A 12,790-nucleotide genomic window follows, 5' to 3' on the forward strand; every position below is an offset into this window, starting at 1 on the left:
ATTCTAAGTCTAGTCTGAGGGAGGCCCAGGCTAGCGCAGAGCTCTAAGGTCAGGCTAAGAAGGCCCTAGCTCTGAGGCTAGCTCAGGAGGGTCCCAGGCTATAGTCCAGAGCTCTGGGATGATACTGAAGGGGTCCCAGGAGAGCCCAGAGGTCCGGGACTAGGCTAAAAGGGCCTCAGGTGAGCCCCAGAGTTCTGAGGCTAGACTAAAAAAAGATCTCAGGCTATCCCAGAGTCCCAGGACTAAGCTGAAAGGGTCCCAGCCTAGCGAGAAGTATCTCAAGCCACCACCGAGGTCCAAGGAGAAGCCAAAGAGGTTCCAGGAAGGCCCACCAAAGCTTGTTGGAGCAAAATGTCATTGACAAGGTGGGAGCTGCAGCAGGGTATGGGCCAGAACTTGGGACTCTGGAAGACTCTGTTTTCCACCCCTTCACCAAGCCTCCCAGGGGGTCATCTGCCCCCTCTGAGCCTGCTTCCAATTTCTCATCTATACAAGAGATGGACATGAGGGTTCAACTTGGCCCAAGTCCAACAAGACTGATGCCCGCCAGGGGCAGGTACTGCACATACCTGGCTCCCTGGCTCCCTCCCTGCTGCTGGAGCAACAGTGGAGCAGGCCCATGGTGGCCGGTGGCCACAAGAGGGAACCCAGAGCTGTGCCCACAGGAAGTCCCAGACAGGAAGGCAGTGGTCCTAACCTGCTGTGCCAGATTCACAAGACTGACCCACTGGGCTGCCCACCTACTGCACAGGGCCCAGGTGAGGCTCTGGACACTCTGAGGCTCACAGCCCCCCTGTAAGGTGGGTCCTGTTACCAATCCTAATTTACAGGTGAGGAAAGAGACTCAGAGAAGGGCAGTGACTTGCCCCAGGTCATGCAGCAGGGCAGTATCAGAGCTGGGCTTTGCACCCGGGGCCTGCCGGAGCCCTTTCTTTTGCAAATCACCCTTCTCACCCAGCAGGGGGACATCATTATCGTTGTCATCATCCACATCATCAAGATGCTGACAAGAGCTAGCCTCTCATAGCCCTTCTGGCATCTTAGAGATTGAGCTGGGGTTTGAACCCAGACCCTCTTGCGTCCAGAGTCTATACTCCTAACCACCTGGCTCTACTCCCGTGATGTGAGAGGTCAGCACCTTTTCCCCAAATTCCCCAGACCCTGGTGTTGGCCGTCCTCTGAGCTCTGCAAGTCCTTTACCAGGTTTTTCCTGAGCCCTACCCTCCAGAGTGAAGACCTGCCCTTGTTTCTTGCTCTGAGCCCGGTGGAGACGGAGAGACCAGCCCCTGACCAGTCCCGATGCCCGAGCTTGCAAGCACAGAGACCTCACTCTCGGCCTGACCACTGACATCCTGCCCGGCGGGGGGCGGGGGGGGGGGGCTCACGCCAGTGTCACCATCCTCAGGGCCTGGCCCTGGCCGGTTCCACTCACTTGAGCAGGTACTTGCTGAGGCGCGAGGAAGGTGCAAAGCCGCTGAGGCAGGTAGCCAGCAAGAGCCAGCCTCGCTCGGCATTGTGGGCACTGGGGTTGCGCCACACCTGGTTGACCAGCTGCGCCAGGATCTCATCCCGCAGTTCGGGCACCGCCAGCCCCTTCTGCACAATGTAGTTCCCGAAGATGTTTTCCTGGGCGCCGTACAGGTGGGGGTCGCCCATGAAACGCAGGATCTGGGCCACAAACAGACTCTCCTGGGCCCCTTGGAAGGTGGTTCCTGCCAGGGTCCCACCACCCCCAACATGCACCCCCTCACATCCTTCCCACATGCCCCAGGAAAGGTCATATAACAGCCCCCCAGGTTACAATAAAATTGCCACACCCTGTGCCAAATGACCAGGTGGGTTGTGCCAACTATGAGAAAGTCGAGATCCAAAGTGCATACTGACTTTTCTCTCCTGCTCATGAAGCTTCCACGAGCTATCCCGACACAGCCCCAGCCCCTCCCTGCATCCTTGGCCTCGAGCCAGCCCCTCACCTCCTGCTCCATCCAGGCCCCAGAGAGTGCTTTTTAACATTCATATCTGACCACACGCCTCCCTCAGAAGCACCTTCCTTGGCTCCCCAGGGCCCGTGGAATGAAATCCAAGTTCTGGATCTGGCAGACAGGGCCTTGGGACCCCCTCTTGCCTCTGCCCTTCCGACTTTCATCAATTGATGTGTTCTGACTCCATCAACTTTTTCTTCTCTCTGTGCCTTTTCCCTCTGTCTTGGTTAGCAGAGTCTGACTCCTTCCAGTCTAGCTCAAATGTCCACCCCCCACCCTCCCACCAGGAAGCCCTCTCTGATTCTGTCCAGAACTGGATTAGGGGTCCAGTTAGACTTCCTGGCCTCTGTGCCTAACCTCTGTCCACACTAGTCGTCACTGGTCAGGTCTGCTCTGCCTCCTCCCTCGGACTAGGAAGTCCTCGAGCAGAGGACCTGGATCTATTCTTGGTGTCGCTGGGAAGCTCCACAGAGGCTCTGGGGCAGCCTCTTTGCCAGGAAGACGGCTGGGAGAAGAAAGGCTTCCAATCCTCAAAGTGGGATTAGCCCTAGCCCAGAGAGGAGCCCAGATCCCATCCCCCTACCCCCACCCTCTCCAGAAGTCTTCCCTCCAAAGAAGAGGGCTGGGCTAAATGGCCTGGGCTAGGGGACGACCCAGAGGGCAAGACAAGGAGGCTCACGGCCTAAGACTTCCACGGTGGCCTGGGCAGACCCTTACCAACTTGAAGACGCTCACGGCTTCTGCATGGCACTCTGCTGGCAGCTGCATGAGGGGTGTCCTCAGGGGCACCGTCAGCATCCCGAAGGCAGGTTCCTGCGGGCACAGGGCGGGGCCGTGGGGCCAGAGCTGGGGCTCGTGGGCACATCTGGATCCACTGCTCTGTGCCAGGAAGGGGCAGAGCCAGAGAGGTAAGGGCTCCTTTCCCCAGCGGGTGGATGGGGATACTGAGGCCTGAAGCGGGGCAGACACTGGCCGTCAGCAGGCTGGGGGTGGAGACCATCTGAGCACCCTGGAGAGCCCAAAATGAGAGCCGGGATGATGTCCTGTGGCTCGAGCGGTTGTTAAATTTCTGAAATAGTTCCAACTGGTGGGCAAACGGCCACTTCCTAAGCCCCTGAGGGCCCCCCACTTCTGTCCAGCCCTCCCCTGGAGCCCCCAGGCTCCTCATGATCCAGCACCTCAGGGGCTCATACCCCACAGCACAGGGCATGGCCAGGAGCCTGGCCCAGGCTGACAGCAGTATCAGTTCTCATCGGTCAGTGCCCACTGGCCAGGGCCGCGTGGGTCCACACCAGCCTTTACCTTAAAGTGGCATCGGACAAACTTGGCCATGGGGTAGTTGTTGATGTCCAGGGGCAGTGTGACACGGGGCTCGGCCTGGAGCCGGGGGGTCCGCACAGGGGCCACCAGGGGCACCGGGGCTGGTCTGAGGCCTGTGGGGAGGCGGGGGGGGGGCATGAGGGCCAGACTCCCACACCTGCCTGTGCCCGCCCCCACACAGCGTCCAGCACTCACGGACCTGCCACAGCTTGCAGGAGTCCCACCAGCTCAGCGGGTACCTCCAGGTGCCCCACGGCCACTACCTCCCGCTTGCTCAGCTCCTGGAGGGACAGCGCTGAGTGAGGGGCAGGCCTGCGACAAGTCGCGTCTGCCAGCCTCCCTTCTTGCCCCTGCAGCTGCCCAGTGCCCGCACCCACCTCCAGCTCCCGGAGCCGCGCCTCCTCCGCCCGGAGCCTCCGCTCTGCCCTCAGCTGCAGGAGAGCAGATGGTCAAGGCGGGGGAATGGTGGGCAGAGGCGACGGCAGGCCCCCGGGGGGGGGGGGGGGAAGCCCGAGCCGGCTCGCACAAGGCCTCCCAGGCGGCAGAGAGGAGGCAAAGATATGGCCAGAGAAACGGGAAGGGGAGGGAGAAAGAGCGAGAAAGAGACAGAGACACGAGGCAGAGGGAGTAATACTTCGGGGAAAGGGAAATACAGGGGGATTTCTGGGCAGCGTGACAGAGTCCCTTCCTCTGTGGCTCCACAAAGCCTTCGGTAGAAGCCACAGGGGGTTCTTCAAGGCTTTGGGGACTACGTTTGTCTTTCTGGTGGCTGGTTTATATGACAACAAGCCAAAACGGGCATTAAGTTAAGAGCAAAACCAAAGATCTAGTGCCACTCAGGTCGACAAATTCCATCATAGCCGACTACCGAAGGCCCCGCCGGGAACCCAGCACAGGCCAAATCCTCCACGTGCAACCTCTCGCAGAAGCCCCTCCATAACCCCAGGGGTAGGCGGGGAAAGTGAGGTTAGGGAAGGCCAAGGTCACAGCTAGCGAGTGGCAGAGTGGGGACTGGAACCCAAGATGGTGTGAGGCCAACAGGCCCCTCCTGGATGCTAAGTGCCTCCCCCCTCCCCCTGCTGCCTGGCTCCCGGGAGCAGGGCGAGGGGTGGGCCTGCACCTTGAGGTAATGCCGGTGGTTCATGTACGTGTGCACCAGGGACCGGAACTTCACCAGATTTCGCCTCATCTGCTGATACCGCCGCCTGAGGGTGGGGCGGAAAGAAGTGTCTGGGGGGGAGGGGGGTGGGGAGGGCAGGGGTTGGGATCACAGGGTGGCCAAGGTGCAGAGATGCCCACGCCAGCCAGGCCCGAGCGTCGGCGCCCAGGGTTCACTGTGGGAGCCCTGTGGAGCTCAGAGAGGGGCAGTGACTTGGCCAAGGCCACACAGCAAATTAAGTGGCAGGGCCTGGAGCACGTGCGTCCCATCGGGTTGTCGTCCCAGGGCTCCTAGGACGCAGCCTGGGGCCCCTCTCGGCTGGAAAGATCACAAGGGCCAGGGGCTTAGGTGGGAAGGACATCTGAACGCACAGACAGAGAGAGTCCAAACATCCTTCCCGCAGAGGCCCGACTCTCAGCTTGCACGCCTCCGGGACGGGGAGCTTAGTACCCCAGCTCAGGCCTGGCCTGCGAGTCCTGCCCCATGTGGGCCCCGCACCTGGCCAGGTAGCCCCGAGCCCGGCTCTGCAGCAGGATGATCTTGCGGCGCAGTGAGCGGAACCGCCGTCGGATGAGGAAGCCACGGAAGCAGCGCTGAAGCGTGAGGGCTGCCAGGTGCAGGACGCGCTCTCGCATGCTCTCCAGCAGCTGGTGCAGGTGCTCCTTGAGGAACAGCTGAGGAGGGGAGGCGGGCGGTGAGGCACGGACGGGCTGCGCGCCGAGAGGTGGGAGGAGCAGAGATGGGGAACTAGGCAGTGGGAACGGCCCGAGCAAAGGGCCAGAGACAGGACTAGCCTCCCACTGGCCAAGCTCCCCTGCACTGCCTCTGGGCCGGTAGTCTTTAGTCGGGGCATTTCTCATTGCACCGGCTCGAGTTCTGAAGCCCCTGAACTTGAGGCTTCCAGAGGCTGCAGCCATGTGGGCTGGGACTCACCTTGCTGACACCGATGCGGTACATATTTGGCATGACCATGCACAGGCGGCTCAGCACCGACACGCACATGTCCCCGCTGGCTGGCAGGTTGTGTTTGAGGGCCACTAGACAGCGGTACCTGTGGTTTCAGTTGAATACGACACTTTACTGCCATCTGCTGGAAACTTGTCATAATAGCTTAAAGTTACTCTGGAATCTACACACACACACACACACACACACACACACACACAATAAAACTACAAAAAAATGGGGAACAATAAATATATCTGCTCTGTGACAGCCAGCAGGTAATGATCTTGTGTAGTACACAACCTGAGCAACTGTGCATGGCAAGCTCCGTCCTGCCTGGGTTCTGTATTCCCGGGGTCATGGGGGAGCTGGGTAAGGATCTGTGGAGCTCAGGAACCACCCTGACTGCAGTACCTGTCGATGAACACCTGGAAGGGCAGGCGCACTGGAAAGCCCTCCTTGCGGATTCGCACAGTCTCCAGCACCCCCGAATAGCGTAATTGCGCCATTACCACATCTGGCTCAAAGAGGCCTGGCTCCTGTAAGGAGGGCCCAGATAGGGAGTTTGCACACTGGCCCACCCATGTGCCACGGGCACTAGCAATGACAAACAGTCCCCACAGTGGGCCGGGCAGATGGAGGCCCAGAGAGGCACAGCCACTTGTCCCAGGTCACACAGCACGGGGAAGAGGATTTGACTCTCCCAGGGACCTCAGCCATCACATACCTTCTTGTGGTTGGGCTTCAGGCAACGTACGAACAAGGGGTTACACCTGCACGGGGGTGGGAGGAGGGCGGTGTGAGGCCCCAGAGAAGGGAAGTGCTTACCCCTGCGGGTTGTGGGGTGGGTCAGAGGTGAGGCTGGGTGCCCGCCCACCTGCATGCTCACCTCTCCATCTTTTCCACCAGATCCAGGAGTGACTGCTGGAACTTAGCGGCCACTGTGTGTGCCTTGTGGAGCCGGGTGACAGAGCTGTTCTTGCCCAGGCGCTGAGGGGCAGCCTGTGGGGTGTGGCTGGAGAAGAGGTGTGCCACCACCTGAGGCCGGGGCAGTGGGCGAGGCACCAAGAGACAGGAAGACACAGGGGGGTAGGGGGCCGAGAGACAGAAACGAGGAAACAGAGGTTGGTGGGGGGACAAAAGGCGTTAAAAACAAAAAGAGTCAAATCTCCAAACCAGAAGGATAAGAAAACTACCTCCCTGGGCCCCTGCCCTCTCTCTGCAAGGCCGCTGTCCTCTTGGATTACACACCTCTCAAGTCAGGGTGCACAGCACCTTCCAAGGGACCTGTCTCATGGTCGGGCTGACTTTTTTTCTTCAGTCTGACTGTGCACCTGGCCCCAAGGTGGCCTCCTGCACACACGGTCATGAACTCTGGCAATGACCTCAGGAGGAGGGTGCCCATTTGACAGAGAAGAAGGTGGGGGCCCAGAGAATGGGGTGAGTGACTGAGAACAACAGGGCTATTTGGGAGAACTGCTCAGTGAGGGGACAGGGCAGGGCACAGCTGGGTGGGCAGGGCCAGGATGGGCCAGGGGACAGGCAGGGCGATCCAGTGGGGCTGGCCAGGGGCATGACCCTTCAAGGGGCAGGACCAGGAATGGGAGAAAGTACAGAGCAAGGCAAGACTCTGGGTTAGGGTTGAGATCAGGGTCCGAGCCTGGCTGGAGCTAGGGGGCACCAGAGGCAGGACCAGCACCTGGGTACCTAGGGGACCGCCCCATTTCCTGGACTGCGAGAGAGGCCTGATGGTGGGCTGGGTGCTTGGCGGGGGGCGGGGTGCAGAGTAGCAGGAGACGGGGCTTGCTTACCCGTGTCCGGCTCCGCACAAAGAGATCCAGCACATCCTGGCGCACCTGGTCATGGTTCTTGTCTAGGAACTTGTGCACCTGCAAAGGGGGAACAAGGGCGCAGCTTAGGTTGGAGCCCACACAGCCTGGGGGACAGGGTAGGCAGATAACATACCCCAGTGTGCATCAGCCTGTCTGCTCCCTTCCTACCTCCCTTCCTCCCTAGAGTGGGTCAGGGGCTCCCAGCCGCTGGGGGACCCTGGCCCTGCCCCTACAGGCCTCTATCTCCCTATCTGTCCTAGGAGGTACTGGACCCTTCTCCCTGCTGTGGTCTCCTCCCCTTCTGCCCCCACTACGCTTCCCATCCTCTGGGGAGGGGGGCACATAAACAGTCTGGGTCTTGGCCCCCATCCTCAGTGGAGGACACTGTCCTGTGTCTGTCCTACAGACGAGGAAAACAAGGCCTAAGTGGAGACAGAGGCTTGGAATCCTGGCCTGAGACACCTCCAGGGCAGGAATGTGTCTGAGATAACAGAGTGACTGCATCATTACTGATAACAGCTACTCTTTATCACCCACTGTAGCCCTAGGCTTCCACACTCACCACTTGAGACCGGCACTATCATTATCCCCATTTTCCAGATGTCGTAGAGATAGGCCCCGAAAGCAATTTGCCCAAGGTCACACAGCTGAGGATCAGCAGGGGGCCAGAACTAGAACGAGGGGGGAGTGTCTACAGCCCCCGTTGTGCTTCGGTCTCCAACTGCAGGGACTGTGGCACCAGAGGCCGTGCAGGCTGTCCCGGGTCTCACCTGATAGGTGACTTTGCCTGCGTAGTGCTTGATGGTGAACTCGGGCAGCGGCATCTTGGGCTTGGAGTAGAGCGGGTTGGCGCCGTGGTGGTAATGGCACTTCTGCAGAAACGTGTGGTCTGTGGCCTGCAGGCAGGCGGGGGTCAGAGGGTGGGCGGGGGACCTGGGCACCTTGTTCCGGGGCTAGGGGCAGATCCTCCAGCCTGAACTGCCTCCCGGCAAGCGCTGGGGAGGAGCAAATCACAGCCGCCTCCGGCTGCCCACTGTCCCGGGTGGGGAGGCTTAAGTAGACTCCCCCCCCACTTGTGTCTTCCAATCAGAGTTTGAGGCCCAACCTCAAGGTCACCTCCTCCGGGAAGCCTTCTGTGACTTCCCAGGCTGGTACCCTCCTCTGGACACCCACAGCCCCCTATCCAGCCTCCATCACCCAGGTCGTGAATGGCAGGTTGGGTGCCCTGAGCTCCTGTCCCCCAGGCCAGAGCAGAGAAGGCAGGACCTAGGCCTGATGAGGACATGGGGCTCAGAGATGCTGAGCCACCTGACCAGGCTCACACAGCGCCCGTGGCTCACCTGGGGAAAGCAACACTGGTCATCGAGGATGCGCAGGATACCATAGGGCTTCAGTGAGATGAGGTTGATGCACGGCTGATTGTCGGCAAAGGTGATCTCCCGCCAGTCGATCTGTTCCCGGATGTACTCCTCCTGCGGGTGTCACGCGCTCAGCCCCTCACCCTGCCCAGGCCCCACCCGCCCTGCCTCCCAGGCGGGATCCATCTGAAGGGGCCCGGCCAGGGGCACCTCTGCCTGCACAGCAAGCTCACTCCCTAGGAGGGCAACACGAACCACTTCTGAGCCCTGTCCCACCCTCCGCCGGGGACAGCCCTGAAGCAGGGCAGAAGGACACGCCCCGCCCCCAAGAGGGCTTTTGTCGGCTCAGCACCCAGCATCTTCCCCGTCCAGAGCACAGGCCTTCACAGGTGCTGGTCCTTGGCTTAGAATGCCTTTCCCGGCGCTCCGCCTGATCACCCCCGGTTTGCCCTTAAAGAGCCAGCATTATCCTGTCTGGCTCCAAGGAGGCCCACCGGCCAGTCAGGAGGGGACAGGACTGCTAAGGGGGGCTCCGCACACCTGCTCCTCCTGGAAGATGATCTTGTTGAAAAGGTACTGAAGGTTCTCATTTGCATAGTTGATGCACAGCTGCTCGAAGCTGTTGAAGCTCAGGTCCTGCCAGGTGGGCGGTGAGGCTGGGCCTGCTCCCTCCTTGGCCAGTAGCTCACATGTCCCCACCCAGGGCCCCGCTCACCGGCCCCGGCCGCCCAATATCCCCCCCCCCCGCCCGCCGCCCCGGCCTTCCGTGGCCTCGGGGAGTGCTTGTGCGTGAGTGAAGGAGAGGGGAGGAGAGCAGGGGCAGATGACTGTGTATGCTGTCGACAGAGAAGGGAGGGAGATGAGGTTGTATGTCCCCTGCCCCTCACCCACCCGTGCAGCCCTACCTCGAAGCCATAGATATCCAGGATGGCGACGGACAACGCGTCCTGCCGTGGGGACACCCGGGCGTTGACCCGGGCGATGAGCCAGCCGAAGAGCAGCGCGTACAACACCTTGGCGATGGCGTCTCTGGAGCAGGGATGGTGCTGGGGCAGGTGGGCACAGTGCGGGGGTGGGGGGCAGGGATCTGGGGGGTCGGGCGGGGCGGAGCAAGGCCTCACCTGGCATCCACGGCACTCTCCACGGTCAGCGGGGTGAAGATCTTCTCTTGCATTGTCTCCTGGGGAGGGATGAGGCCCCTGAATGACAGCGGGCTGGCCGCCACCTCCAGGAAGCCCCCGGAGGATTAGCGGGGGCATGGAGAAGAGAGCCAGGATGATGGTGTGACTGGTCTCAAGCACACAGCCGGCCAGGGGCAGAACAGGACACACTCATCCCCCTTCTGCCTGGCTGTGCTGCTGGCAGGGGCAGACCCAGGGAGATCAGCCTTGGGAAGGGACAAAGGGCCAGGGGCTGTGAGAGCCCAGGGGAGGTAATGACCCAGACAGGGGTCGGGTGGCTCCCTGGATGGGGGGACGCCTGCATCAGGTCTTGAAGGATGAGTACACGTAGGAAAGGGAACGGCATTCGAGGTGGAGGGAGCCGCCTACCCCGGGGCCCCGGCGACTCACGGTCACTTTGAAGGTGATGGCCTTCTGCAGGCCCTCGGGGGAGATCTGCAGCAGCTCGGCCACGGCCTGGATCTCCCGGGCACTCACCACGGAGGCCGTCTCCTGCGCGTCCGTCTATGCCAAATACCGACACCAGTGTGTTTTAAACTAGATAACTCAGTTTACAGTTCATATAAAAAAACATAAACAGGCTAGAAAAACCAGGAAAATTCTGAGATAGAAAGGGAGTGAAGGGGACCCCACAAGATAGTCAAACCCGTTATAAAGTTACAATAATTAAAACACCGTAGAGAATTTTAGGGGCGTCTGGGTGGCTCAGTCGGTTAAGTGTCTGCCCTCAGCTTGGGTCATGACCTCAGGGTCCTGGGATGGAGCCTGGGGTTGGGCTCCCTGCTCAGCAGGGAACCTGCTTCTCCCTCTCCCTCTACCCCTTCCCCTGCTCGTGCTCTCTCTCTCTCTCTCTCTCTCTCTCTCTCAAATAAATAAATAAAATCTTAAACAAACAAAACAGTGTGGAGATAGACACACAACACGTAGTTTAATGAAGCACAACAGGAAATCAGGAATTAGGCATAAACGTACGTGAGAACTTAGTACATAGTAATACAAATGATAAATTTGTATTTCTCCAATTACAGGATTAGGGTAACTGAATAATCATATGGAAAAAAAGAAATTGCATTCCTACCTCACACCTTACGGGGATAAATTTGTGAGGAACCAAAGATTAAATGTGAACACACACAAACACACCACAAAAAGTTTTGAAAAAAACGATGGGAGAAAGCTGTTACAACTTTAGAGAGATAAGTGTCTCTCTAAAAATGATACAAAATCTAAAATTTATTTAAGATTCATAAATAAAATACCTGAAAAATCTAGATGGCAAAAAATCAAACCAAAACAGAACCAACCAACCATCAAGCAAAACACCAAAAAAAACAAAAACAAAAACAAAAACCTGGATACAAATCAAAATACAAATGACAAGCCAGAAAACGTATTGGCAATTCCCATCAGGGACAAAGGGTTGGTTTCCTTTTCATATGTAAAAAGCTCTCATACATCAATAAGAAAAAAAGAGGAGTGACCTCAATGGTGGGGGCGGGGGGGGGGGGGGAGAGAGAACAAATGAAACGCCCCTGGCGTACCCGGAAAGGCAAATAACCGTGGCCCCCAAGCCTCTGAGGAGATAACCTGTGTCCTGAGGGTGCCAGGGCCCCACGGCAGGCTGTGGGCTCTCTCACCTCATATTTCTCGAAGTAGACATTGCCCAGGTGCAGGATGGAGGCCAGGATGCGGAAGATGCTGTCCTGGTCCTCACCACTGAAGCCCAGCACCTCCATAGCAGCCAGGAGCCGGCGGAAGTCGTTGGAGTCACTCTTCCCTGAGATCTCACAGTTCCCGCCCTGCCCCAGGGCAGGGGCCGTGGGTCAGGGATCCTGGGCAGGCACTCCAGCTCTGTTCCCCCCCCACGGGCCAGGAGGCAGGCCCTGATCCAGCGCTTTATATATGTCCGCTCATCTAGTCGCCACTATATCCCTAAAAAGTGGTCTTGTGCTGTCCCCGTTTCACAGATGAGGAAACTGAGGCACAAAAGGGGAAGTGCCATAACTCCAGGCTGCTTAGCTTTGTTCTAGGTTATGGAGAAATGAAGTCAGGGAGGTCTCCTCTCCCCCCACTTTGGACCCTAAAAATGCCTGTCACCCTTGTCGTGATGAGACACTTTAAATCCAAAGTCGTGTCCCCCACGCCCCATCACCTTCACAGGCTATTAGGACACCGTGAGTTGGTTCTCTCAGCCTGCCCAGGGTGATGGGGCAGGGCTGCCAGGCCTGGGGGGCCCCTGGTTGCCTGCCAGTGCTCACCTGGTTCAGGTAGTAGTAGGTCTCAGCCTCCTGCAGACTGAAGGCCTGCCGCAGCTGGGCGGGCAACCCGGCTAGCAGCTCATAGAAGATGTGGTAGTTCCTTTCGTTTTTGGCCTGTAGGGTGGGTGGGCGGGTGGGTGGGTGCAGAGAAGGGAGCCACCCACCTAGATGAGCCCCCAACACACATACAAGGCCAGGTGTGCCCGCCCATACAGATACAGGTGAGACCGGGCACCTGGGAAGAGTGAGTCCCCAGCCTGGCTCCGACTGGGCCTGGGCCGGGGGCGGAGAAGCCCTGGAACGGTGGTCAGGATTTAATTTTGTTTGGAGGAATAAGAGAAAGGTAGCCTTTCCTCTCTGGTGCACACCGGGCACTCACACCTACGCGTGCTGTGTCCACGGCGCAGCTGTGCACACACAGGGCCTCCTGATGGTTTACTCAGCCGGGGCGGCTAAGCGCCAACTGCACCCCACGCCCTGTCGTAGGCCCTTGGGATCCAGTGGGGAACAAGGGACACGGAGGCCCTCGACCTCCTGGAGCCCACCTGTGAGCTATGGAGATAGACACCCAGCAAGCCGCTGGGGGAAATAGACATGTCCGACAGAACAGAGTGCTCTGGAGAGAAATAAAAGCAGGGAAGGGGTTTGGGGGGTTCTGGTGGGGTGGAGAGGGGCTTCATCCTAAATGGGGTAGCTTCCCTGAGCAGGTGCCATTTCAGGGAAGACTTGGAGGAGATGAGGGGTTGGGTCCCGTG

General features: G+C 59.1%; 1 protein-coding gene across 1 annotated transcript in view; it reads right to left on the reverse strand.

The window, feature by feature from the left end:
- The window catches only part of MYO15A (myosin XVA), a 50,546-nt gene that overhangs the window by 25,301 nt on the left and 12,455 nt on the right, over window positions 1-12,790 (reverse strand). The window contains exons 10-29 of the mRNA XM_035724614.1: window positions 12,036-12,149; window positions 11,415-11,576; window positions 10,168-10,281; window positions 9,718-9,776; window positions 9,502-9,625; window positions 9,137-9,232; window positions 8,579-8,710; window positions 8,009-8,134; window positions 7,218-7,295; window positions 6,296-6,444; window positions 6,134-6,179; window positions 5,821-5,945; window positions 5,395-5,512; window positions 4,960-5,135; window positions 4,423-4,507; window positions 3,680-3,733; window positions 3,502-3,583; window positions 3,285-3,415; window positions 2,700-2,795; window positions 1,433-1,668 (exon numbers count right to left, since the gene is read on the reverse strand). Of these exons, the coding sequence (XP_035580507.1) occupies window positions 1,433-1,668; window positions 2,700-2,795; window positions 3,285-3,415; window positions 3,502-3,583; window positions 3,680-3,733; window positions 4,423-4,507; window positions 4,960-5,135; window positions 5,395-5,512; window positions 5,821-5,945; window positions 6,134-6,179; window positions 6,296-6,444; window positions 7,218-7,295; window positions 8,009-8,134; window positions 8,579-8,710; window positions 9,137-9,232; window positions 9,502-9,625; window positions 9,718-9,776; window positions 10,168-10,281; window positions 11,415-11,576; window positions 12,036-12,149 (2,303 nt within the window). The remainder of the gene's footprint in view (window positions 1-1,432; window positions 1,669-2,699; window positions 2,796-3,284; window positions 3,416-3,501; window positions 3,584-3,679; window positions 3,734-4,422; window positions 4,508-4,959; window positions 5,136-5,394; window positions 5,513-5,820; window positions 5,946-6,133; window positions 6,180-6,295; window positions 6,445-7,217; window positions 7,296-8,008; window positions 8,135-8,578; window positions 8,711-9,136; window positions 9,233-9,501; window positions 9,626-9,717; window positions 9,777-10,167; window positions 10,282-11,414; window positions 11,577-12,035; window positions 12,150-12,790) is intronic.

This window comes from Zalophus californianus, chromosome 16, assembly GCF_009762305.2.
Source record: "Zalophus californianus isolate mZalCal1 chromosome 16, mZalCal1.pri.v2, whole genome shotgun sequence".
Classification (NCBI taxonomy): domain Eukaryota; kingdom Metazoa; phylum Chordata; class Mammalia; order Carnivora; family Otariidae; genus Zalophus; species Zalophus californianus.